Genomic DNA, 22,204 nt, shown 5'->3' with positions numbered 1-22,204 from the left:
CCTTCTGCTGGTGGGGCAGAGCCAACGGCTTAAAGCTGTAAGGAAATCCCCAAACTCATCTGATGAGGAGCAGGAAATCAGCGCAGGTGACAAAACCTCACATGCCTGAGAGCCAAGCGCCCTGCCGGGGCACAGCGGGCAGGGCCATGCCCCGGCCTGGAGCGGCCCTGGCCGCAGCCCGGCCCTGCGGCCTGCTGACCGCTGCCTGGCCCTGCAGCCTGCTGACCGCTGCCTGGCCCTGCAGACTGCTGACCGCTGCCTGGCCCTGCAGCCTGCTGACCGCTGCCTGGCCCTGCAGACTGCTGACCGCTGCCCCGTGCTGCGGCCTGCTGACCGCTGCCCCGTGCTGCAGCCTGCTGACCGCTGCCTGGCCCTGCAGCCTGCTGACCGCTGCCTGGCCCTGCAGACTGCTGACCGCTGCCCGGCCCTGCGGCCTGCTGACCGCTGCCCTGTGCTGCGGGACCCCTGCCCCGCGCTCACCGTCACCGGCAGCTGCCTTTCCGAGGAGCTCAGCGACTCGTTGATGGAGCAGTGGATGACTTTGTCTGAAACGATCTGGATCTCGCACGAGATCAGGCCGATTTTCACCTGGTATTCATTGCTCTCCAGGCCCAGGCTGTCAGGCTCTTTCTAAAGGCAGAAAAAAAATCAGGATGTCAGGCTGCAGCATAGCAGTTAGAATTGCAATCGATCTTCCTGCTTTAATTTCCACATTCCCTGCTGTTTTGCAGACCTGGGAAGACTTCCCTCACCAAGGACATTTTTCCAGCACTCCACAGGAAAGCCAAACCCAGGCCATTCCCCATTTTCCTGTTTCCCATTCTTCACTCAGCATGGGGCATAGGATGAACAAGCCCCTCATGGAACCTGGAAAAATCTGCTTTTGATCGGGCCTGCTGTGCATGGAAGATAAGGATGTAAGCACCCATCTGGGAGGGGGGAAGGATGTACAACGGAGGGGACAGCCAGGGCATGCCCCTGCAAAGCCTGAGAAAGGGGGAGCACATTTCTGGAGCACGTTGCAAACCATTAGGATATCCTGCAGCAAACAATGGCCTTTGAATTACTATTGCTCATTGTCCAGGCCAATCAGCTTCTGCACCCCAACTTCCTTGGGAGCTGAGCTGAATCCAGTAGCCAAAAGAGAAGAATGAATGATCTGTTTCTGCAGGAATAAACACCTATTGTCAGGCCCTTCTGCAGCACCTGCCTGGTTTCAGGCCAGGGCATTGCAGCTATTTTCCACATGTCCAGTATTTCATTTAGCCCCTTGCTGCAGCACCCTCCCCAGGCAGCTCTCTGGCATCATGCCTCAAAAGGCATCCCCAGACCAGGCTGCATTTCCTGGGGTGGAGAGATGCAGAAGCTGCAGGCTGAGCCAAAATCACCTGCTCCTGCCTCTCCAGTTCCCATCCACCCCCTTCTCTGTCCTGTGTCTGTGGACGGTCCCCGTGCTGGCACCTAGGACTGAGGAGCTGCCCGGGGTGGGGCTGGCAGCACGCAGAGAGAAGCAGAGCTGTAACAGCCACCCTCTTACGTGTATGACCAGAGTTAAGGGCTCGCCAGGATGGTGCTTGATCCACTTCTCCTTCTTGGCTGTGGAGAACTGGGGGTCAGCGTAGTAGCCCAGGCTGAATTTGCTGACGTGCAGGGCCTCCTCGGGGTACATGTCCTCATCCAGAGCCGCGCGCTCGTCCGTGTACAGGCGCCCGTTGAGGTAGAAATCCACAGGGGCTGGCTTGCTCCCCACAGTGACGTTGGAGGCAGCAGGAGAGGGGCAGGTGATGGCCGTGTCAGAGTGCACCTTACAGCGCTGAAAGCAGCAGGGTGAGCCCGTCACAGCCCGCACCACGAGCGCTCCCGGCCCGTCCCGAGGCACGGGCCAGCCTCGGGCAGCAGCCCTGAGCCCTGCTGCACCACCGGGCCAGCCCTGGCCCACACACCCACCGTGTGCTCTCTGCCGATGCCACGGACAGCCATGGACACGTTCTGCACCAGCCCAAATCCTCTTCCTTCCAGGGTGATGATCCTGCCCCCGCTTTGAGAAGGGAAGAAGGAGAGGGTGACTGCAGGGGACAGTGCAGCAGTGGCATGCGAGGGCTGCATCTTCCTCCTGCCTTTTTCTCAGAGACATTTCCAAGCTGCCTCAGCAGAAAATGTAACCCAACAGCCAAATTTTTCTTCCTACTTAGAGGGGAAGTAGGGAGCTACCTACACAGCTACCCCAACATCATGGAAGAAAGGAAGGAAGGAGGAGTAGATGCTCTGGTGGAAAGCGGGGAGCCTCTTCCAGCAGCAGTGAGCTGTCCCCCTTACTCCCACTGTCCAGAAGAGCAGCCTCTGCATGCCAGGGTATGCAGCAGGCATCCTGGCCACTGGCCATGTAAGTGACCTCTGAAGTGATGGCCAGGACACATCCCCTGCCCTGCAGCAACCCACACAGAACTGTGAGACTTGGAGAGGGAAATGTCCCTCATCCTGCATCTCCCAGGAAGTTATGATTTAGACCAAAATGTGAGAATTGCTGTGTTTTGAATCTGCTTGGGGGGAATGCAACACTGTGCAGTCAACCAACAAGAATAATGAGCAGCCCAATGTGCACAAGGCAGAGCAACAGCTGGAGAACCATTACCACCCATCTGCACCCTAGACCCACCTTCCCCCTATCACATCTGACTTGTCTGGAGTATTTGCCAGGGAACAGGCAAGACTCACAAGTCCTGTTATCTGAAGAGCACTCCAGGCACAGTGACTTTGGGCACAAGGCCCCAGGGTTCTCTGAAGCCTGGAATATCACTAGGAAGTTATGATCCAAGTTCCTCACTAGCCTCTCACATCTGCAGACTAGTGTACAATTTTGCATTGGTTTAGATTTTGGTTATATGCATTATTTTATCCATATAGTAAGAGAAATCAGATCCAGCTAAATTTTTACAAAAGTTATTGGTACCTCATTGTCAATAGCCCAGCAATGTGCTGAAGTAGTCAGACTGCAAGAGCCACGCCAGAGGCTGGAGAGAGCCTGCAGTTACCAGCCCTGCTCTCTGAAATTTGGGAATGGCTCTAAGTACCAAGGAAGCAGACTAAGGTGACTGAGAAATACCCCAGTGGTTTCCTTTGTGACTACAGGCAGGACATTCTTCCCTTGTCTCTTTTTAGACACTGCTCTTGCCACTCAGCAGTTGGAAGCCTGGCTGAGTCATGACTCTGCCTTTCCCCTAACATTCCCACAGCCTGCAGCCTTGGCATTGTGTTTGGGAACAGAGAGGCAGCTTTGTTCCAAGAGGGTCAGACCACCAGAGCCTGCTCCTGCTCGCCCCTGGGCGTGCTGCCTTCAGCAGTGTCCTGCAGCACTGCCACTGCCCTCCCAGATTTCCTATCAGCCCTGGGTTTTTCAGGCTCCACAGGTGAGCAGGGTGGTATTTCACCACGGTATTCTAAGGAACAGAAGCCTGAGAACTCCACAGAGATGTGAAACTAAAAGCAACACACTTTAAAAATTAAATACTGTGACCTCAGGGAAAGTTGAAATCCAAAATTACAAAACTCATCTTATCCTCCAGCAGTTTTACTGCCAAGAAAAATCCTCAGGGTGTCATAGAGCCCCCACCTGGGCCTGCCCAAAGCACTCACCAGGTGTGCACAGTATAGTTACCAAGGCTGACATATATCCACTAGTAAATACATCATAACAAGCTATGGACAGTCCTGGTGTGTGAGACCTCTTCTACTCTCACGCTGGGGTTACCCTGGAGCACCCCAAGAGCAAGCTAAGCACTCTCTATACCCGTCCAGCCCAGAGCTGAGCAGCCCCTTTCTCCTGGCAGGACCCTCTCGCCACCCTCTCCCACCTGGAGCTGCCCCAGCTAGGGCAGGATCTCACCTGATCTGGCTCTTTTTGGGGTTGATGTCTGATATAACCGGGTTCTTCTCATACTTGAAAGTGATGTTGTGGCTGGCACAAGACTTGTTCTCGAACTGCACGCAGACTGGCACAGCCGTGGTGAGCTCCACGGCGGGCATGGTGCAGGTGATGGTGCTGTCGGTGCGGCTGCGTGGGGACAGGAGGGGACAGCTGCAGGAGCTGCAGCCTGGTGTGCCTGAGCACCCCAACAGGCAGCTGGCAGCCACAGATGACAAGGAGCTTCCTGCCACATGCCAGCTAGCTGTTCCTCAAGCCAGCTAGCTGTTCCCAGGCCGGCCAAGGGGCAGCTCTCAGCTCACAGCCCCGGCTGCTGGGCCCACTCCAGCAGGGGATGCCAGCATGCAGTGGTGCCCCCGTCAAAACCCTCGCTCTGCCTGCCTTCTTGGGGGACAATACCAACCCTCCTAACGCTTTGGCTCCCCTCACTACTCCAGTGCCAGCCCCAGCCCTGCTCCCACCTGAGGTCCGTGCACTGCTTGGAGGAGTTGATGAGGACGCGGAGCTCTGAGCCGACATCCAGCCTGCTGCCTGTGATGGTCACTCTTGTTCCTCCTGCCTTCGGGCCATTCAGAGGAGCTATGGACTGCACCACGGGAAGCTAAAAACAAAGGGGAAATATTTTTCTAGCCCAGTAAATCTGCAGCTGGATATTCCACACTGTACATGGGAATTGATTCAGAGCTTTGAATAAGTGTCCAGCACTGTGAGGCTCAAACAGCAGCACAGCAAAAGCTTTTGCTGGCAAGGTTTCAGAAAATGAGAAGTGATACAAACACTAAGGAGCAAGATCACATAAAACCTCTGTGACTCTCAGTGGTCCCTAAATACTGGCTGTAAATGAAACATGGGGCCAAACGGGAGCCCAGGATCCCACCCTTCCCTTCAGATTTCCAGCAGGAGGTCCAGAGCCAGTGACAGCACAAGGTCCACCAATAAAAGAAATCTCTCACTCATTCCCTCCCTCACCAACTCAGCCCTTTCAGATCCATGTCCTCCTAAATGCAAGGATAATGTTAAAGCCCCACTGGAGGATGGCCTTGAGATCAGTAAAAAGGCCACCTGGGTTTAGATAATTGAATATCAGACCCCTGCTAAGGAAGCTTCAAATCTGCATCTCTTGAGGCAACAGGAACTGAGGGGGAAGTTACTTTGCCTCTTGCCATTTGCAGCATAAATTAGCATGTATGTTATCTGTGTTTGCAGCCCCTGGAAATCTTCCTGAGATTGATGAGCTGGAGGCTTTGATAACTCACGTGGCTCTGAGCCCTCTTGTCTGCTCACAGGCACACCAGGAGAGGCTGCTGGCAACATCCCTGCTCCATTTGAGCAGGACAGCCAGGGCAGAGCAAATCATGATCCTGAGAGCCTTCCACAGGGCACTGGTGACTCCCTCTCAGACAGACCCCAGCCCATCCCTTCCTCGTGCAGAGCAGACCCTGGACCCTCGCAGGCGGGCAGCAGAGTGCAGGCTGAGCCTGCTGCTAATGCCTTGCCTGGCAGTCTCTGCCACACAAACCTGTGCATTAACACCTACCCTTGCCCTTGTCCTACACGCAGATGGCTCCGCTCCTCTCCTGCCGTTTCCTCTGTCGGTTCTGACCATCACCCATTTCCACCAGATCCGTTTTGTTAATTTCTATTTCTCTGGTGTCTGCAGGCAGCTGTCTCCTGGCCTTGGCCCTTAACCCACATATTCATAAGTACAGCTACAGCACCAGCAGAGAGGATTATTCCTGTTCCCCAAAGGCCTTCCCCTTAGCCAGAGCCAGGGGCTGCTGCTCTTGGTGCACTGCCAGCACCAATCACCTCCATCGCAGCTTTGGCAAATCCAGCTCATCCATAGCCTGCTATAATGTCCTGAAGAAGCCTCTCCCTCCTCAGTACAATTACAGCTGAATTCTGTCTCTTCTAGGCATGTACAATCGGGACTTTGAAAGATGTAGTACATAAACCATATCTGGTATTTCATGAAGTACCTTCTTTGGAAGGGCAGTTTTGAATGGCTTTTGAACTTTTCTAGGCAAACTGTACCAGTGCCCAAGCTCAGGTCTCACCAAGACTAGCCTTGCGTGGTGTGGGCTACTCCATTTGCATGCCAAGAGATGGGAGAGGAGAACCAAGAAAACAAGAGTGTTGCTTGGTCTGCAAACGGTGTGAAAGCTACTTTCAGTGTGACACATCTCCATCACCAGTGTCCCTGCAGTGTCCCTCCCCAACACTTGCACAAGGCAGGGCACCCCCTCATATCTGCTCCCAGATTTGCAAAGACAAACAGAGACAGACAGAGGGACAGCAGTTTTCTACTGTGCCACCCAAGTAGGAAGGGCTTCTGTCCCACTCCAGGGAGCAGCCTGCTCCCTAAGCTTGCCCAGGAGCTGCTGGAACAGGGCTGCCATGGACCCAGGCTGAGGTCAGGGCCCGGCTTTGTTCAGCATTGCTGCTGCCACAGGTGTTTCCTGAGAGGCTTTTCCTCGCATGTTAAGAGCTGGTGAAGGAGCTGCCCAGCCCTGTTCCACTCTCCAGGCCCTCTCCCCCCTCTCAGCCAGCCCTGGGGGATGTGCCAGCTCAGCACACACATCCTGAGAATCCCCAGACCAAGGGGGGGTGTTAGGATGTGAACCTGGACACCTGGAAACTGTGGAAATGGGATCTGGGAACTCCTGCTGAGCCTGGCCTGGCTGTGCCATCACCTCACCAGCCTCTCCCCATGCTGGGTGCTGGGGTGTGCCATGCCTGTGCTGGCTGCATGCTGTCAGCTCCCTGAACTAAACACCATTGTTGGCTTCAGGGTGGGAGAATCACACTCCATGATCTGCCCCAAATTCCTCACAATGGCCACCAGGAATCAAAGTGTTTTCTGGGGCTCCAAGTCTCGTCCCAGGCCAGCAACTTGCAGCACAGACTGTCCTGCCCCAGCTGAAGCTGCAGTGGAGGCTCAAAGGCTCCAAGCACTCCACGTGCCCTCAGCACCCACCCAGCATGGCTGTCCAAGAAGAAGGCTCATGTAAGGAAGAGAAAAATACATGGATTTCTCTCCAGGTTTATAGAGATGAAAGTTATCTTTGTGAAACAGCACAGCACAAAGTTATAAAGGGCTTTTCATTGCACAATGACATGGGGTTAGCTTCAGTCTAATCCCTACACACTATTTCATGCAAAAACTAATACAATCTCTGCAGCAGAAATATCAGTTCTAAACAATGTGAGTTTATGGAATGTAACTTACACAGCACAAAGAGACTTCAGAAGTCTCAAAAAATCTCACAGGTTGTAGCAAGACTTCAGCAAAAGAGGTAGAAGAAAACCGAGTTCCTTTTTATAGCAGGAGAATTGTGAATAGAGCTGGAATGAGACAGACCCCTGCAGGAGCTGAGTCTGGGAGCGTGGCTGTGCTGCCAGCATCCTGCTGTGGTCCTGCCACACCTCCCACAGGTAACCACAGGTGAGGTGACACCTCAGCAGCTCCGTAGGGACCCCAACACGTAGTTGTAGATCCTGTTTCTCAGCCAGCTAGGGAAGGCGAGGGGCGCTGCACACCCACTTTAAGGGGCACAGGGATCACCACAGAACACTCAGGAGACTCACCACGTAGGAGTACCGTTCCCTGGACCTCCCTTCCCGGCTCACGTTAACCGTGACCACGTCCGAAAACGCCTCCGGAGCCTCTCCGGTCTGGCACACGACTCTGCGGATGGATGAGGAGAATGGCAGCAGTGCCAGCGGCGAAGGCAGCAGCAGCTGGCCTCTGCCTGGCCACAGGGACAGGGAGGGACAGGCGTGAGCCAGGGCCATGCAGGGGTCGCGGTCCCTCCTCCCCAGCGCCCAGCTCACGTCTCAGAGACGACGTATCTGCCGGGCAGCGGGGCGCAGCGCACGCCGCCCACCCGCACGGCGCCCGCGATGTCGCTGAAGCGGCGGCCCAGGTTCCTCCCGCGGATGGTCAGCAGCGTGCCCCCCTCCAGGGGCCCGCGCAGCGGCTCGATCTGCAGCACCAAGGGGCAGGGCACAAAGTCAGAGCAGCACAGGATCCCAGAATGGTTTGGGTTGGAAGAGAACTCAAAGATCATCTATGATTCATGCTGGTGGCAGGGACACCTCCCACTAGACCAGGTCAGGGGAGAACCAGGAGCTTCTGGCCTTCATCCTTGAGCCAGTCCCGGTGCCCAAGCACCACCTGAGCCCTGTGAGGCAGAGAGAATCACTCCTCACACTCCTGCTTGCCCCGTGCACCCAACACCAGAGTCTCCTTGCTCTGGCTTGGCAGAGGAGAAACCATCACACTTCTGTGCTATGTGGGGCGGTGGGGTTTAGTAAAGGATCACTTCAGCTGCAAACACATCTGGGAAGAAACATGCTTTCTTCCACAGACCAGCTTTGAACCCACTCCTACACCGCTGGTTTCACCTGACAGCTGCTGCCCCCAGCGCTGTGAGGGGACAGGGTACTGGTCATGACAACATCCCAGTGCTGCGAGAGGACAGCACTGGCCATGCTTGTGCTGCTGGTGTTTTTCCCTCTAACATGATGAAGCCTGGATCCTGTCACTAGCAAGATGTCCTTGGCACCAGGTGACTTGACAGCACAGCCAGTCAGTGAATAATTCAGCGCTGTACCCCGTCCTGAGCCAGGGACAATGTGCAGATCCTCCTCTGCTGCAGGCAGCACCGTGCAGCCAGCCCAGCCCCTGGCACACGCCCGCCCCACGCCGCGCTGCGAGCACCCTCCGTGCTGCATTGGGTCTCACCTTGCGGATCTCAGGCGGTGGGCAGACTTCAGAGACCTGCGGGGGCTCGGTTTGCAGCCTGCAGCTGGAGCTGCTCTCGCTCCAGAGGCAGCGGTGGCCCAGGTCCTCCCTCCCCAAGCACTGGGAGCAGTCGGCGCTGCCGGTCGCGCAGTTGTACACCTCCACTGAGCCCAGAGACAACAGACAGCATGAGCTCCAGGCCCGAGGCTCTCGCAGCTTTGCTTAGCCTAAGGCAATCCAGCACACACGGCCCCCCCGCTCCCACCACCTGCCCGCTGCATTAATCCAGGAAAAGCTGAAATCCAGCGGACGAGGCTCTCGCGGCTTTGCTTAGCCTAAGGCAATCCAGCACACACGGGGCCCCGCTCCCACCACCTGCCCGCTGCGTTAATCCAAGAAAAGCTGAAATCCAGCGGACCAGCAGAGCAGTCTGCGCGCACAGCGGGACCGGGCAGCACCTGGCTGCCATCCTGCAGATTCCCCAGACGGCCTGGGCGCTTGTTCACACTACAATATCATTTAGCACATTCTTTTCCTTTTTCTCCCCTTTGAAAAACAAGCAACACCCAACTTGGAACCTTTTGTCAATTAATGCTACGTGTTTCCAACTCTCAGCATCCACATGGGAAGCTGCTTGGCAAAGCTGGCTCCATCCTGCCAGGAAGGCAATCGCATTGCTTCCACACTGACAAAAAATGGGGTAGTTTGTGCTTTGTGCAGTGTTTACAGTTCTTTCCTTCCCCCTGTGACCACAGACCCCTTTCATTGACTTCTGCTCCCTTAACAGATCTGCTCAGCTCAACTTCCATATGTTTTTCTTATACTGCCTTCACATCTCCATTAGCTGGTGCCCTGGGTTACATTTCCTCTCCAGCCTCAAGACTTCTGCCACTGAAGTGTGGGGATCCATGGAGGTAACAGTGAGAAATGCACAGGAAATATGGCTTTCACACCCTTTTCCCCACAGGAGACTTTGCAGGAGCACATAAAAAGCAGAAACAGACACACTTGGCACTTCTGCTCACAGGAGCATCTTAAGGCACTTCCTGAGCAGCTAATGAGTCCCTCAGCCTCAACGCTCTGCTGTGCTGTGCTAATGAAACTTCATCAGCACCAACACTCTGCCTGTGCCATGCTAACAAAACATCACTGGTACTGAGGGTCTCTCCTATTCTCCACAAAAAAAAGCTTATTTCATGTCATCTGCAGTCCCCCAGGGGTTACACTGGGTGGTTTTCCAACCAATAGCAGAGCATGTATTCCTTCAATGGACTATCAAAACAGAATGCACAATTAAAGCTAATAAGCATTGAAATAATAAACAATAACATCAGTAATTTCATTAAAGACATTTTAAAAGATGCCCACGTTTGTCTAGCAGATCTTTGATGCAAGGCAGTCTCTAATGTGACTCACACCAGCCTGAGCAAAGCGAGGAGGAGCCAGAGCAGCATAACAGTCCCGTGGGAACTCCAAATATTCCGGCCAATTCCAATGGATGCAAACATGGCCTATGTAAACGAGCTCCTTCTCCATGCAGGAGGAGGGGAATTCCACCACGCTTTTTCTGCTGTGGTTCCTGCTCCCAGCACCACCCACACAGAGAACTGAGTCTTCTACACAGCCAAAACCCCATGTCCCACCCCCCTCCTCGGGGTTACCGCTGTATTGCAAAATTATGCCCTCTTCTTTCTGCAGAGAAAGCAGATCTCATGCCTGCCCATGCTGGCATTTCCAGGTATTTTCACGTTGCAAGATAATCCTCCTCCATTCACAGGGGTTTATCAAGGGAAAACTTTCTGTCCTGGTCACTGGCTGTTGGTGCTCGTGAATTTCTCCCTGCCACAGTTGTCCTCCAAAGGAAAGCTCTCTTTGGGCTCTCCTCCTCTGCACCTCAGATAAATCAGCCCCTTGTGCCACAGCTGCTGACACTGTTGAGAGGCAGAGGAGCTCGGGAATGCTGCCTCCAGCCAGAGCCCCCGGCAAGGGGCACCCCCAAACCTCCAGCCACGGCGAGTGCGGCAGCTGCTGTGCCAGCCCGGCTCCGTGGCCACCCCCCGGGCTCGTCCTGCCTGGCTACCATGTCTGTCTGACTCATTTCGAGTCTCACTGCCTGCCTTCCTCAGTCTGCTGATGTAGCAAGGGCTTTTTTGGGAATCCAGCCATTCTTCTCAGAGACAGGGAACAGGCCAGGGGTGAAATGTGCTTACACATTTTATTCCTTCTCAGCAGAGGAAGCAAAAAGAAGGACTCAATTTTCAGAACATGTGGAATCTTGATGCCATGCTCCTGTGAGAGCTGAGGGAAGAGCCCTGCCCCATGCCTTCTCTCCCCGGGAGGAATTCCTCTCTAGCCCACATCCCGGCTGTGACTGAGAGCACCAGGTAACCTGAGCCATGCACGGCTGGCAGCTGAGACCTGAGCTGCACTTCTGGGCAGGGCTTGACTTTGGCTGGCTGTAACAGGGATGTGCGGGTGCCAGTCTGGGCTCTGGGCTCAAGTTCATGGGGGTGACTCTGGGTAAATATGTTTTTTGCATGTGCCTGAGAGAAGGGACTGCGCTGTGCCCACTGGAGCCATGGTCTCTCTCCTGCAGCCATAAACTCTGCCCAGGTTTCAGAGAGTCATTCAAGCCAACCAGATGAGAGGAGCATAAAAATATTTTCAACTCAGACCTGTCATCATCTCTGGACTGTCGATAAATCTGTCTGGTTTGTCCTTCAGCTGGAGGTTCACTGGGAAGCGATGGCTTTTCTCTGATGTGTGGAGCTGCACACAAAAAATAAACAAAAACTCATGAAATTTAGTAAAAAGGAGGTTACATACACACACACACCCCCCATGGATTGACCTCTCTTGTGAAGCTTCTTTGACCACTGCTCCTCCAGACACAAGGGTCTTATCCTTAGCAGAAGAAGTGGGACAGCTGTTTTGTTTTAATCATTTTGCTGAAGCCCCAGTAAAGGGCACCAGGACACAGTGCATATCACGGTGAGCACAGAGCCCTGGGTTGCTGCTATTTTTAGCAGAAACGGACAGGAACACGAGCAGCCTGGACTGTCTGCACATTCTCAGTGTGGGGCTGTGATACAGGTGACGTGATGGGAAAGTGCTCTTCTCCAGCTTCCACTTGCAATGCTCCTACTGGTGAAAGCCCAAATGTTTGCTGCATTTTGCAGGTGCAGTTTGCCCTCCAACAACCACACACTGCTTTCCAGTGAGCATCACAGCATTTCCTCAGGCCAAATCCTTGCTCAAAATAAAAGCTACAAAAACAGCAATCCTGAAAGGTGGCCAAATTTTTTGTCTGAACTAAACTCTTCCTATTTAGAAAGGTAAACAAGCAGCTCTTTCCCAAGCCGGAGGGGAGCAGGGGCCAAAGCCATTGCAGATCCCCACGGAGCTGGGGACACAGCACCGGGGACACGTGTGTGCCCTGCCAGCATCAGCACATGCAGAGAGCCCAGAGGGGCAAATGCAGGAGTGAGAGATGGAGCGAAGAGAGCAAGTGGAGTCCCACTGCCAGGTGGGAGGTTGGGGTGAGACCCTGCCTGCCCTCGGACCTGATGCTCAGCCTGGGGGAAGCAGGGCTGGCAGCCTCCCCCCTGCACTCACCAGCACATGGACACACTCCACGGCAGAGGAGTTCACCCACTGGGCTTCAAATGTCCCGTCTGTCCCAAAATGGCACTCCAGAGCTGTCTCCTAGGAGAGGGAATACAAGGCAGAATGGCTGCAACAACCATTTTGTGCATTTCTCTGTCTGTCAGTCGATCAGCAGGGTCCGTGTCCCACCTTGATTCTGCCACTGGCACCTGAACTCTGCCCAGGTCAAAAGGAGATCAGTGCCCGACACTAAATGTGCAGCCCAGGAGCTGTGCCTGGCCCACAGCACACACAGACCAGACGTGCCTGGCTGGGCTCCTGTAACCCCAGCAGCTCCTCTGGGCAGGGGTGCGTGGCACTGCAGCACATACTGAGAGCCAGTGTTGCCCCAGGCCACCTTGTCCAAACCAGTCAGTGATTTGGGCTCAAAGTCACCTTCCTCCTCCTCTTCCCAACAACTACACTGAGCAAATCTCCAATTCAAACAAGGACCCAGCCGAGAACAGGTTCAAAGACAGACTTCTGTGCTGTTTTCCTGATAACACAAGGATGATATCCTGCACCAAATTATTGCTGTACCCGCATCCTGCAGGAAAAAAATCCTGTCTCCAAGCAGTTGATGCTCCACCACTACTGAGGTCTAACTATCCTTTGAAAACTGGCAGATCTGATAAAAGACATGGAAGGAAGCACCAAGCTCCTGGCAGGCAGCTGCTGGTTCAGCAAACACACAGGCAGAATCTTGCCCAGTGCATCACCTGCACCCAAGCAGCTCTGGCTCTGCAGGCTGCCCACAGCCCTGGCCTCACGTCCCTGCAGTGCCCCTGCTGCAGGAAAGGCTGGGGGCACATGTCTCTGAGGCTCCCAGCTCCAGCAGCACTCATGAGTTCCTCCAGAGAGGAAAGGAGAAGAAATCCTCCCCGGCACCCTGGGACAATGAGCAGAAGGTGATGGAAGGAAGCCAGACTGCCAGAGCCTCTCCTGCTGCCCCTTTCCTGCTGACTCCGTTTCCTGTGGGTTCCATGCACTATTGCTTCCTCCTCAGCCACCTCCAGCATCCAGACAGGAAGAAGGATTTCTCACCCTGTTTTGCTGATTGCAGAGGTCACAGCCTCCTTCCTGTAGGCTGGAGCTGTGCAGGAAAAGGCCACGAGGGTCTGCTCTGCCCCTGCACCGAGGCAAGGAGGTGTGGTGGGAGTGGTGCCTCCAGGGCCTCCAGAGCACCCTCCAGCACACCACAACAGCTCCACTGGCACTTCCAAAGCTCTCCTCTCCTGAAGAACAAGGAGCCACTTGGCTGCCCAGGGTGCTGGAATCATCAGCAGGGGCAAGGCAAACCTGGCCCCATGAGCCCTGTTGGTCTGAGCCAAAATTACTCAGGGCAGATTTCTACAAACACCAGAGCTTACTCAAGCACTTTTCCAGTGCTCAGCCTCTTTACCCCAAATTCCTCTGGCTCTTTCTGGCATACAGCACATCTCCAAAGGCACCACTTGATGTCCACTTCTACTTTTTGCTGTCAGAATTACCATGTCAGAAAATTTCACAAAAAATACTTTTTCACCTCAAACAAGCTTTGCAGTGATGACCTGAAGGACATTTACACTCCAAATGAGCTCTGCAGGGACAATCTGAAGTTAAACAATGCTTCCATGCTGTACTCAAACACTGTGGCTCAGACAGGGCTCCCTGTCTGCCCCTCAGAGCTGTGTCCTTTATTCCTCAGCACGGGCACTGGGGCCAGGCTGGATGGGGCGTTGGGAGAGCTGGCACCAGCATGCTCTGTGGTGGTGGAGCAAACACCCACAAGGAAACAGGGAGCTTTATTTCCCCCAAACACCTGTCCAAACCTTCCCAATGCCTTTAGGAACTCATTTACCTTAGAGAAAGTTGCATTGGCCAGTGAGATCACGATGTTCCGAGATACACCCGTGGGCATCGGCTCCAAAGGGGCAGGTACAATTTGAGGACAGTCAATTTTCTTCTGCTAGGTACAAAAACAGGGAAAAAAGGGGTTAGCTGGGTGCATGCTGAGCATCCTCAGCAACAAGGGAAAGGAACCATCGAGGTCCTTGATAAGATTAATTTCACTGGGAAGGGGGCACAGCCAGGTGCACAGTGAGGTGTACCCGCACCTCAGCTGCCACTCTGGCAGGGCCAGAATAACTCTGAAAGCAGGCACTGCCCCCTCCAAAGGCAGATCTCCCAGTGTGACCCTCTCCCACGCCCTGTGAGCCTGTTGCACCCGTTGCATTGCTCACTCCTGCCAGCACCTGCAGGGCCTGTGCTGCAGGGTCTCCACCCTGCACACTGCCCAGGCTGCGTGTGCATGCACAGAGGGTGTGAGGAGCCGCACGGCCGTCAGGGAGGGGGCTGCAGGAGTGGGGCAGCTGCACTGAAAGGCTTAAATGAAGCTGAAAAATTATTTTAAAAGGTCATCTGTCTCCTTACTTTTGTTCTTGTTTTAAATTGATGTCTCAGACACTGGAGCTGACTCAGAATTCCAGTCTGTGTGACAAACCCGTTCTGTTCTCTCATGAGACGTAAATCACACTGCGAAACTACAGCAAGCATGAAGCCAGATTGTGCATGGCCCCAGGGTACATCCAGAGTAATGCCTGTGACAGTGGAGCCATTGGGGTAAAAGACAACAAAATACTTGGTCCATTATGCAGAACCATTTGCAGCAGGCAAGATTTCCTCTCACTTGCATCAAAGATTACCCTGCTGTGGCTCCACTGATGCCAGTGCTGCTGCTGCTCCAAGGAGAGGCTGAGCCTGCCCTCCCAGTGCTAGGATGCCTGATCAGACACATCCCTGGGACTGGGCATGCAGCGAGGGGGAGGTTTCTCTCCTGCCCTCCCCAGACCTAGATAGGGGTCAGAGAACTACCTGGGAGTGTCTGTTTGACTGTGGAAAAAATATTTCACTTCTGTCAGGACACTCTAACCAAGCATAGTTGGTGCTGCCTAAATATGGAGATTAAATAACAGAGATTAACGTGATAAGGGAAGCAAAACAGCAAAGTAAACAACTGGAGAGAGATTTCAATCCCAAGCCTCTTCCAAGGAAATAAAGAGAGTTAAAATAGAACCAGCACAGCTACAATTTCAAGCAAAACCTCCCCTGCCTGATGAGTCCTTGCATGTCACCAGAGCTGGCACAGCTTCCCAGAGAAATACACTTTAGAGGACTGATTAACTTGTCATCTTGCAGCCCCTTCTCCTGCTGTTCAGCAGCCACCAGAAATAGAGCTGCCAGCTGCCTATATCCGTCACATCTGGATCAGAGGAAAGGGGCAGAATGTCCGGGTGCTGGGGATGGAGGCGGGAGGATGCAGCTCTCCCTGCAGAGCCACGCGCAGGTGCAGCGCACAGCGATGGTTTGTTTACCAAAGCTCCAACTGCACGATGAAAGCACCGTGTTTCCAGGGCTACAGAGCACCTCTCCCGCTCACGAGACCAGCAGGAGGCACAGAGAGAAAACAAACATGCCCAAGCAGGTCAGCATCCAGCCCAGCTGAACCTCTGGAGCAGGAGACCCAAGGAAGTTAGTCCTTTGCTAATCGAGGACAAGCCCAGGGCAGTCCCCAGGCGACCACACGGCCCTGATGTCCCCCAGTGTCACTGCTGAAACTGACACCCTCAAGTCCCTGGCAGGAGCACACAGCAGTGCCCAGCAGCACACACAGCATGAGCGCCCGCTCCCCAACAGCCAGCGTGTGCCAGACCCCTGCAGGGCTCCCCAGGCTCTGGCACAGACAGACCCAACAGGAACAACCATCAGGAGGGTTTTCAACTTCCCAGCACCCATGCAGACAGCCAGAGAAAATGCCAGACACTGAAACCTGTGGAGTGGACTAAGAGGAGGATGCTTCCCCAAAATACCCGGGTATGCACAGGCAGGCACAGCTGACCCCAACACACTGCCCCGTGCTGCCGGGAGCTGCCACCTGGCAGGGACTTCTCCATCCCCATTTCCCAGGGATTTACAGGATCTGGAGCTGTAAGCGGTGGCTTCAGCTCCACCCCCATGCCCTGCACTCCTCCCCACTGGAGGAGAGTGGATGCCAGGGCTGGCCCTGGGCTCAGCCTGAGAGTGAGGGTGGGACATCTGACATGGGGCCAAGCTCCTCTCAATGATGAGCATGAGCAACACTGGACACCTGAGTTAAGAGCAGAGGTGCAAAAGGGATATTCAATTTACAGTGTAAAAGCTTGGCTTGGATCTAGAGCATATTGATTGCTAAAAGGCCCATTTTATTTAAATTAACGTCAAATTAAACTTCAGTAGTAGGAACTCTGAGCCTCTGGGTATTAAAGCTGCAGTTTGGAAAGAGGTGATTTTGTCCTCTGGGTGAGCACCCCAGTGGTGCCCCAGCACATTATTAACATAAAGCAGCCTCGAGTCACAGCTAAGGGAATGGTGGAGTATGGCTGTTTCTTCTTGCACCCAAACCCAGGTGGCCCAGGATGAGGAGAAAGAGCAGCATTGCTCCAGGTACGAGAAGTCATGGAAAGCCAAGAGCTGGAGCCCACGGGCGGCACCAGGACAGCAGAACCCCGGAATCCCTGAGCCAGCCCCCTCCCAGGCACGCCTCAGCACAGCACAGCACGGCAAGGCACGGTGCCCACCCACGCCACACCGCCCTCCTGAAGAGCTGAGGAGGGTGCCCAGCCCAGCAGGGCACAAGCCACAGCCGGCGCGTGCTGGGCACGGCTGCGGGAGCTCGGAGCCATCCTCACCTCCATCCGCAGCGCGTCCTCACACTGTGAGCGGTTGGAGACGCAGCTGTAGGTGGAGGGGCACCAGTGGCACTTCCACCTGGCTGAGAGGCAGCTGGTGCACCTGCAAGGGCAAAGGCAAGGTGAGCAAAGCAGAGTATAGGCTGCTCAGAGGGGCCACACCCCAGCCCTGCAACCCCTCTTCACACTGTTCAGCCTTTAATGGTGCCTAGAAAAACCCACTGCAGGTGCTGGATTTCCCTCCGCTCTCCCTGGGAGCTGGCAGGGTATGTGGCCAGAGCCCATCACGCCCAGGCACCCCTGCCTGGCCTCAGGCTACAGCAGACTGAGAGCCACCTTCCCCTGCTTAGCAAACAAACAGGAACAACCAGTTAGTTTTTCCCCCAAAAAAATGCTCTTTCCCCTCATCTGTCTCTCTGAGGACAGCAGACTGAGAGCCACCTTCCCCTGCTTAGCAAACAAACAGGAACAACCAGTTAGTTTTTCCCCCAAAAAATGCTCTTTCCCCTCATCTGTGTCTCTGAGAAGCCTGGCATGCTGGACCTGACTAGGACTCCCTGCTGTTTACACAGACATGGGAGTGCTGGTGGGCCCTGTGGCCAGGTCCTGATGTCATGCTCCTGAGAGGTGGATGAGTTTTGTGTGTGCCACTAGAGCCTCCTCAAGCTGATGGGGGTATGTGACTGCTCCCACCCAGGGCTGGAGGGAGCAAGAGAGCGTGACCCTCCCTTCCCCAGTGCCCCACAGATTGCTGGGGAGGCCACCTCTGCTGCTGAAGGGTTAACAGAACAAGCTTCAGATAAAGATATTATCTATGTTTAAAAGAAACCCAGCCCAGATGGCTTGAGGACCCTCCTCTGGCATCACATCTCCCACCATCCTGCCAAACCCTGCCCAGGCCCCAGCTGCCAGCTCTCAGGAGCTGAGCTCCCCCACCAACCCCACACAGGAGCACCCTCGTCCAGCTTCGTGCTGGCACCCTCCCAGCGCCCAGCTGCCCCACCATTGTCACCCCCGTGCCACCCACGCCCCGCCACGGGGGCTCTGCTGCCGCGCGCTGGCCTCACTCACGCTCTCTTCGGGTAAATGTTCCCAATCCTTTTGCAATCATAGATGGTGAAATTGGCCCGGATTATGTTTTTGTTGTTGACCCGGAGAGAAGTTTCAACGACCACGTGGTCTGAGAAAATCAAGCCAAAGAATATTGGGTTGCAACAGCCCCTTGCTCACACTCACACTCAGCAGACAAGAGAGACCCTTGGGAAAACAAGGGCTAAATATGATTTGTTTTCTCTAGGGCTTCCTCCGAGCTGCATGTCAGAACTTGGACAGTCATCCTTTCTCCTCTTCCCTCCTAAATCAGCACTTTACATTACTCTCACAAAAAAGAACATGGTGACTTTCAGCACAAAATTCCAGCATGTTATGCAAGTGTTAATTAGCAGATTTAATTATTGTCTTCACGTACAGTTGGTGCTAAACTGTAATTTTTAAAATGTGGTAATTAAAACATGTTAGTTATCATGTTTTAAAATCCCGCTCACTTTCCCTGTGCCAACAAACCTGCAGAGAGCGGAAATCCCTTTTTTGGCTGCTCAACACACCATAATACCTTCCCTCCCCCCAAAATTGCCTTTTTTTTTTTTTTTTTCAATTTTGCCGTATAAGCACCAGGGAGAAGAAACAATGCTTCTTTCAGAATACAGACAATAAATCAGCATACTGGATTCCAGAAATTCATTTGGACATTGCTGAAACCAACAATACAGAACAGTTAATGATCTCCCATTCTTTGGATAGTTTGGGAGGAAAGCAATGCAGCTTTACAAATGGGCCTAGGAAAAGTGGAATTTTCAGAAGGACTAGCTAATTCTCCCCTTACTGAAGTCAGCCATCTTCAATAGCACATTCACTCCACCGTTGAAGGATGAAAACTTTACAAGCACTCAAGCCTGGACTAAAGCATCAAACTTCTCCAAAGGCACCGAGAGGGGCTGACTGCATCGCTGAGTGGCCAGCTCAGGTGTGCCAGCTCAGCCAGCAGCTCAGCTGCAGTGGCCAGCTCAGGTGTGCCAGCTCAGCCAGCAGCTCAGCTGCAGTGGCCAGCTCAGGTGTGCCAGCTCAGCCAGCAGCTCAGCTGCAGTGGCCAGCTCAGGTGTGCCAGCTCAGGTGTGCCAGCTCAGGTGTGCCAGCTCAGCCAGCAGCTCAGCTGCAGTGGCCAGCTCAGGTGTGCCAGCTCAGCCAGCAGCTCAGCTGATGCAGTGGCCAGCTCAGGTCAGTCAGCTCAGCCAGCAGCTCAGCCTCGTCCCAGGCACTCATCTCCTCTGCCCCATGGGGCCTCGAGACAGGCATCCCCTTTGGCACCGTCACAAAGCAGGGGACACCGGATGCTCTGGCTGGCTTTTGACTGCAAAACGGGGCTAAGAGTCCCTGAGCTCCTTCAGGTACCCACTTGCTCTTCCTGCAGAACTCCTCCCGAAAGGCAGCGTGTGTTTTGGAGGCAAATTCAAGAAAGCAATTGAAAATATCAATATAAAAAACTACATTATTTTCCCAGGGCTAAAACATTTTGGGCTTAGTACATACTAAATCTAAAGCAGAAGCTCAAACCAGGTAAAAATAAGCACGTGAACTGGCATTTAAATTCTGATGTTTAAAACAAAAATTGATAGATTTGAAATACTATCAATTCATGTAAAGAGGGTGGAATTCCAACGCTTCAGTCATATGCCCTGTAAAACAGACACAGCTTTGGGCTTTTCTTCCCTGTATGTGTTAACTGCACATACCACTGAAAAAAGAAATAAAGCCTACTAAAAGCTATGCTCACAAAAGTGGTTAGAAGGAACACATCTTTTTTGCCTCTGCATACCTTGGTCATCAGGAAATGCTGGATATTTCTCGTGTGGAAGCAAACTGCAATAAATAAATTGGTTTACATAATCCCCAGCGACTCTGGCGACCGTGTGGATGTTGTTTCCATAGTCACATGAAATATTTGTTCCATTCAAGTTCGGGATAGTTCCATTTATTTGTATTATCAGGGCCTATATTAGACAAAAAAGTCAGCTATTATCACAGAAAATTATATTTAGAAATTGTCAACATTTTAGAAGCTTTTAAGAGGTAAGCAACTCCAAAACAAGCCCACAGACAGGGTCTGTCTTGAAACAAATAATATTTTTACAAAAACCTTTAACATATAATTAAAATACTTTAAAATAGCAACAATACAAAACCAGGAAATGAGTTGACTCAGCTGTCTGCAGCTGATTGCGTTTGAAATTTTGCGAGCCTGCCCTGTGTGTTTGGTGCAGCAGCTCTGGGTGGTTTTTGCCGTAGGCTCAGCTCTGGGTGCTGTTTTCCTACAGACCTGGCACGCAGGCGGCTCAGGCTCCGGGGTGCAGCAGGTCACCCCAGCTCCCCGAGAGCCTTGGCCAGGTGCAGCAGCAGAGCTCAGCACCCCCTGATCCGTATCCAAGCCCCGAGGAGCCGTGCTGCTCCGCGGGAGGAGCTCGGGTGGCTGCTGCCCTGGGAGCAGGCAGCGGCTCTACGGACCCTGCAGGGCATTGCTTTGGAACTGGCAGCAAACGCACCGGGTTCTCTTTGTCAATATTGATCTCAGGCTCCAGGATGGTCATGGAAGGGCACTGCTGCACTCCCTCACTCACACTCGCCCAGAAGTTGGCCCCCGTGAAGTTGGTGCACTCATGCTGCAGAGAACACCTGCAACGAACAGAGGAACAGCTCGTGGTCGATGAGTTTTAAAACAGGTGATAAAAATTGAATTGAATTGAATTCCTTGTGAGGGAAGCTCCTGAGAAAATCTTGTGTCTGTGTCTTTCTCCATCCATGCAGCTAAGCCTTAACGTTTGCTGCTATGGTTTAAGCATCTGCTTGCCATGATAAAAACATGTTCTCCCACAGCACCATTGGAGCAGCAGGATTGAGGAAGGCAGGAAAAGGCCAGGGCTGAACCCGAACTCAGGAGGAGAGGATGACATTTTGTCTGACATCTTCAGTTTGCAAATGTGGATTCTAATTTTGAATACCCCCTTTTGCATGTGATTGTCTTCTACTGATAGATGAGATCTGCAGGGGCAAAACATGGACTTTCACAGGGTGTGGGTTCTCACAGTCCCATGGTTTGACACCTGCAAGAGATTCTTTGCACTGGCACTGCCTGTGGCATGACAATGCAGCTATGGTGAAATCGTGGCTCTGAAGAACATCCCCAACCCTTTGGGCCAGATGCAATTGTTTCTAACAGCATGTATTTTGTAAGGAATGGAAAAAGACTGTTGGTGGTGTGACTGTGGGGAAATACAGAAGGCAGCAGAAACCCTTGCCCAGGCTGAGGGCCCGGGGACACGGCGAGACGCTCCAGGACACGGCTGTTCCTACCTGGTCTCCATGGTGCACCACCCGCAGTAGGCGTCGGCGGCGGCCAGGCACTCCGCGCACGTCGAGTACTGGCTGCAGGCAGCCACCTTCACCCGTGTCATCTGCACGACAACACACAGCTGCTGCAGGCTGCACAGCCAGACTGCACAGCCCCACAGCTGCTGCCAGGCTGTGCAGCCCCACAGCCCCTGCCAGGCTGCACAGCCCCACAGCCCCTGCCAGGCTGCACAGCCCCACAGCACCTCCCAGGCTGCACAGCCAGACTGCACAGCCCCACAGCCCCTGCCAGGCTGCACAGCCAGACTGCACAGCCCCACAGCCCCTGCCAGGCTGCACAGCCCCACAGCTCCTGCACACTGCACAGCCCCACAGCCCCTGCCAGGCTGCACAGCCCCACAGGACCCCCTGCCCTGGACGCTGCAGCACGGCCACGTGCAGCTGGACACAGGACACCAGCACCTCGGGCTGCGACACCCTTCCCCTGGGGCAAACTCACCCAGCCCGCCACAGGAGCAATCCCTGGCATGGCTTGGAAGGCGGAGCTGTGTCGTGGGCATGGGGACGAGCCCAAGAAGCCGCCTGCTGCCTGCTGAAGCAATCCCTGGCATGGCTTGGAAGGCGGAGCTGTGTCGTGGCCACCTGGCATGGGGACGAGCCCAAGAAGCCACCTGCTGCCTGCTGGGGACCCCTGGAGCCTGTCCAAGCCGCGAGCCCCAAGACAGGAATGATGCCCTGGGGCTCGGGAAACCACAGGGTTTGCAGCCAGCTGAGCTGAGCTGG

At 54.0% G+C, this 22,204-nt stretch overlaps 1 protein-coding gene across 2 annotated transcripts in view; it reads right to left on the bottom strand.

Annotated features, from left to right (window-relative positions):
• Positions 1-22,204, bottom strand: part of PLXND1 (plexin D1) — a 68,586-nt gene that overhangs the window by 23,635 nt on the left and 22,747 nt on the right. The window contains exons 4-19 of one of the 2 annotated variants that reach the window (XM_041425541.1): positions 21,425-21,525; positions 20,617-20,746; positions 19,893-20,067; positions 18,092-18,200; positions 17,021-17,123; positions 14,155-14,262; positions 12,285-12,374; positions 11,345-11,438; positions 8,670-8,833; positions 7,757-7,908; positions 7,511-7,610; positions 4,384-4,523; positions 3,884-4,051; positions 1,948-2,038; positions 1,538-1,813; positions 481-630 (exon numbers count right to left, since the gene is read on the bottom strand). In XM_041425541.1, the coding sequence (XP_041281475.1) occupies positions 481-630; positions 1,538-1,813; positions 1,948-2,038; positions 3,884-4,051; positions 4,384-4,523; positions 7,511-7,610; positions 7,757-7,908; positions 8,670-8,833; positions 11,345-11,438; positions 12,285-12,374; positions 14,155-14,262; positions 17,021-17,123; positions 18,092-18,200; positions 19,893-20,067; positions 20,617-20,746; positions 21,425-21,525 (2,151 nt within the window). The remainder of the gene's footprint in view (positions 1-480; positions 631-1,537; positions 1,814-1,947; positions 2,039-3,883; positions 4,052-4,383; positions 4,524-7,510; positions 7,611-7,756; positions 7,909-8,669; positions 8,834-11,344; positions 11,439-12,284; positions 12,375-14,154; positions 14,263-17,020; positions 17,124-18,091; positions 18,201-19,892; positions 20,068-20,616; positions 20,747-21,424; positions 21,526-22,204) is intronic. The other variant, XM_041425542.1, reaches the window with a different exon arrangement.

Source organism: Onychostruthus taczanowskii, unplaced genomic scaffold (genome assembly GCF_017590055.1).
Source record: "Onychostruthus taczanowskii isolate IOZ18803 unplaced genomic scaffold, ASM1759005v1 scaffold9, whole genome shotgun sequence".
Taxonomy (NCBI): domain Eukaryota; kingdom Metazoa; phylum Chordata; class Aves; order Passeriformes; family Passeridae; genus Onychostruthus; species Onychostruthus taczanowskii.
The sequence above is the reverse complement of the archived record's forward strand: the minus strand, read 5'-3'. Positions and strand labels throughout refer to the sequence as shown.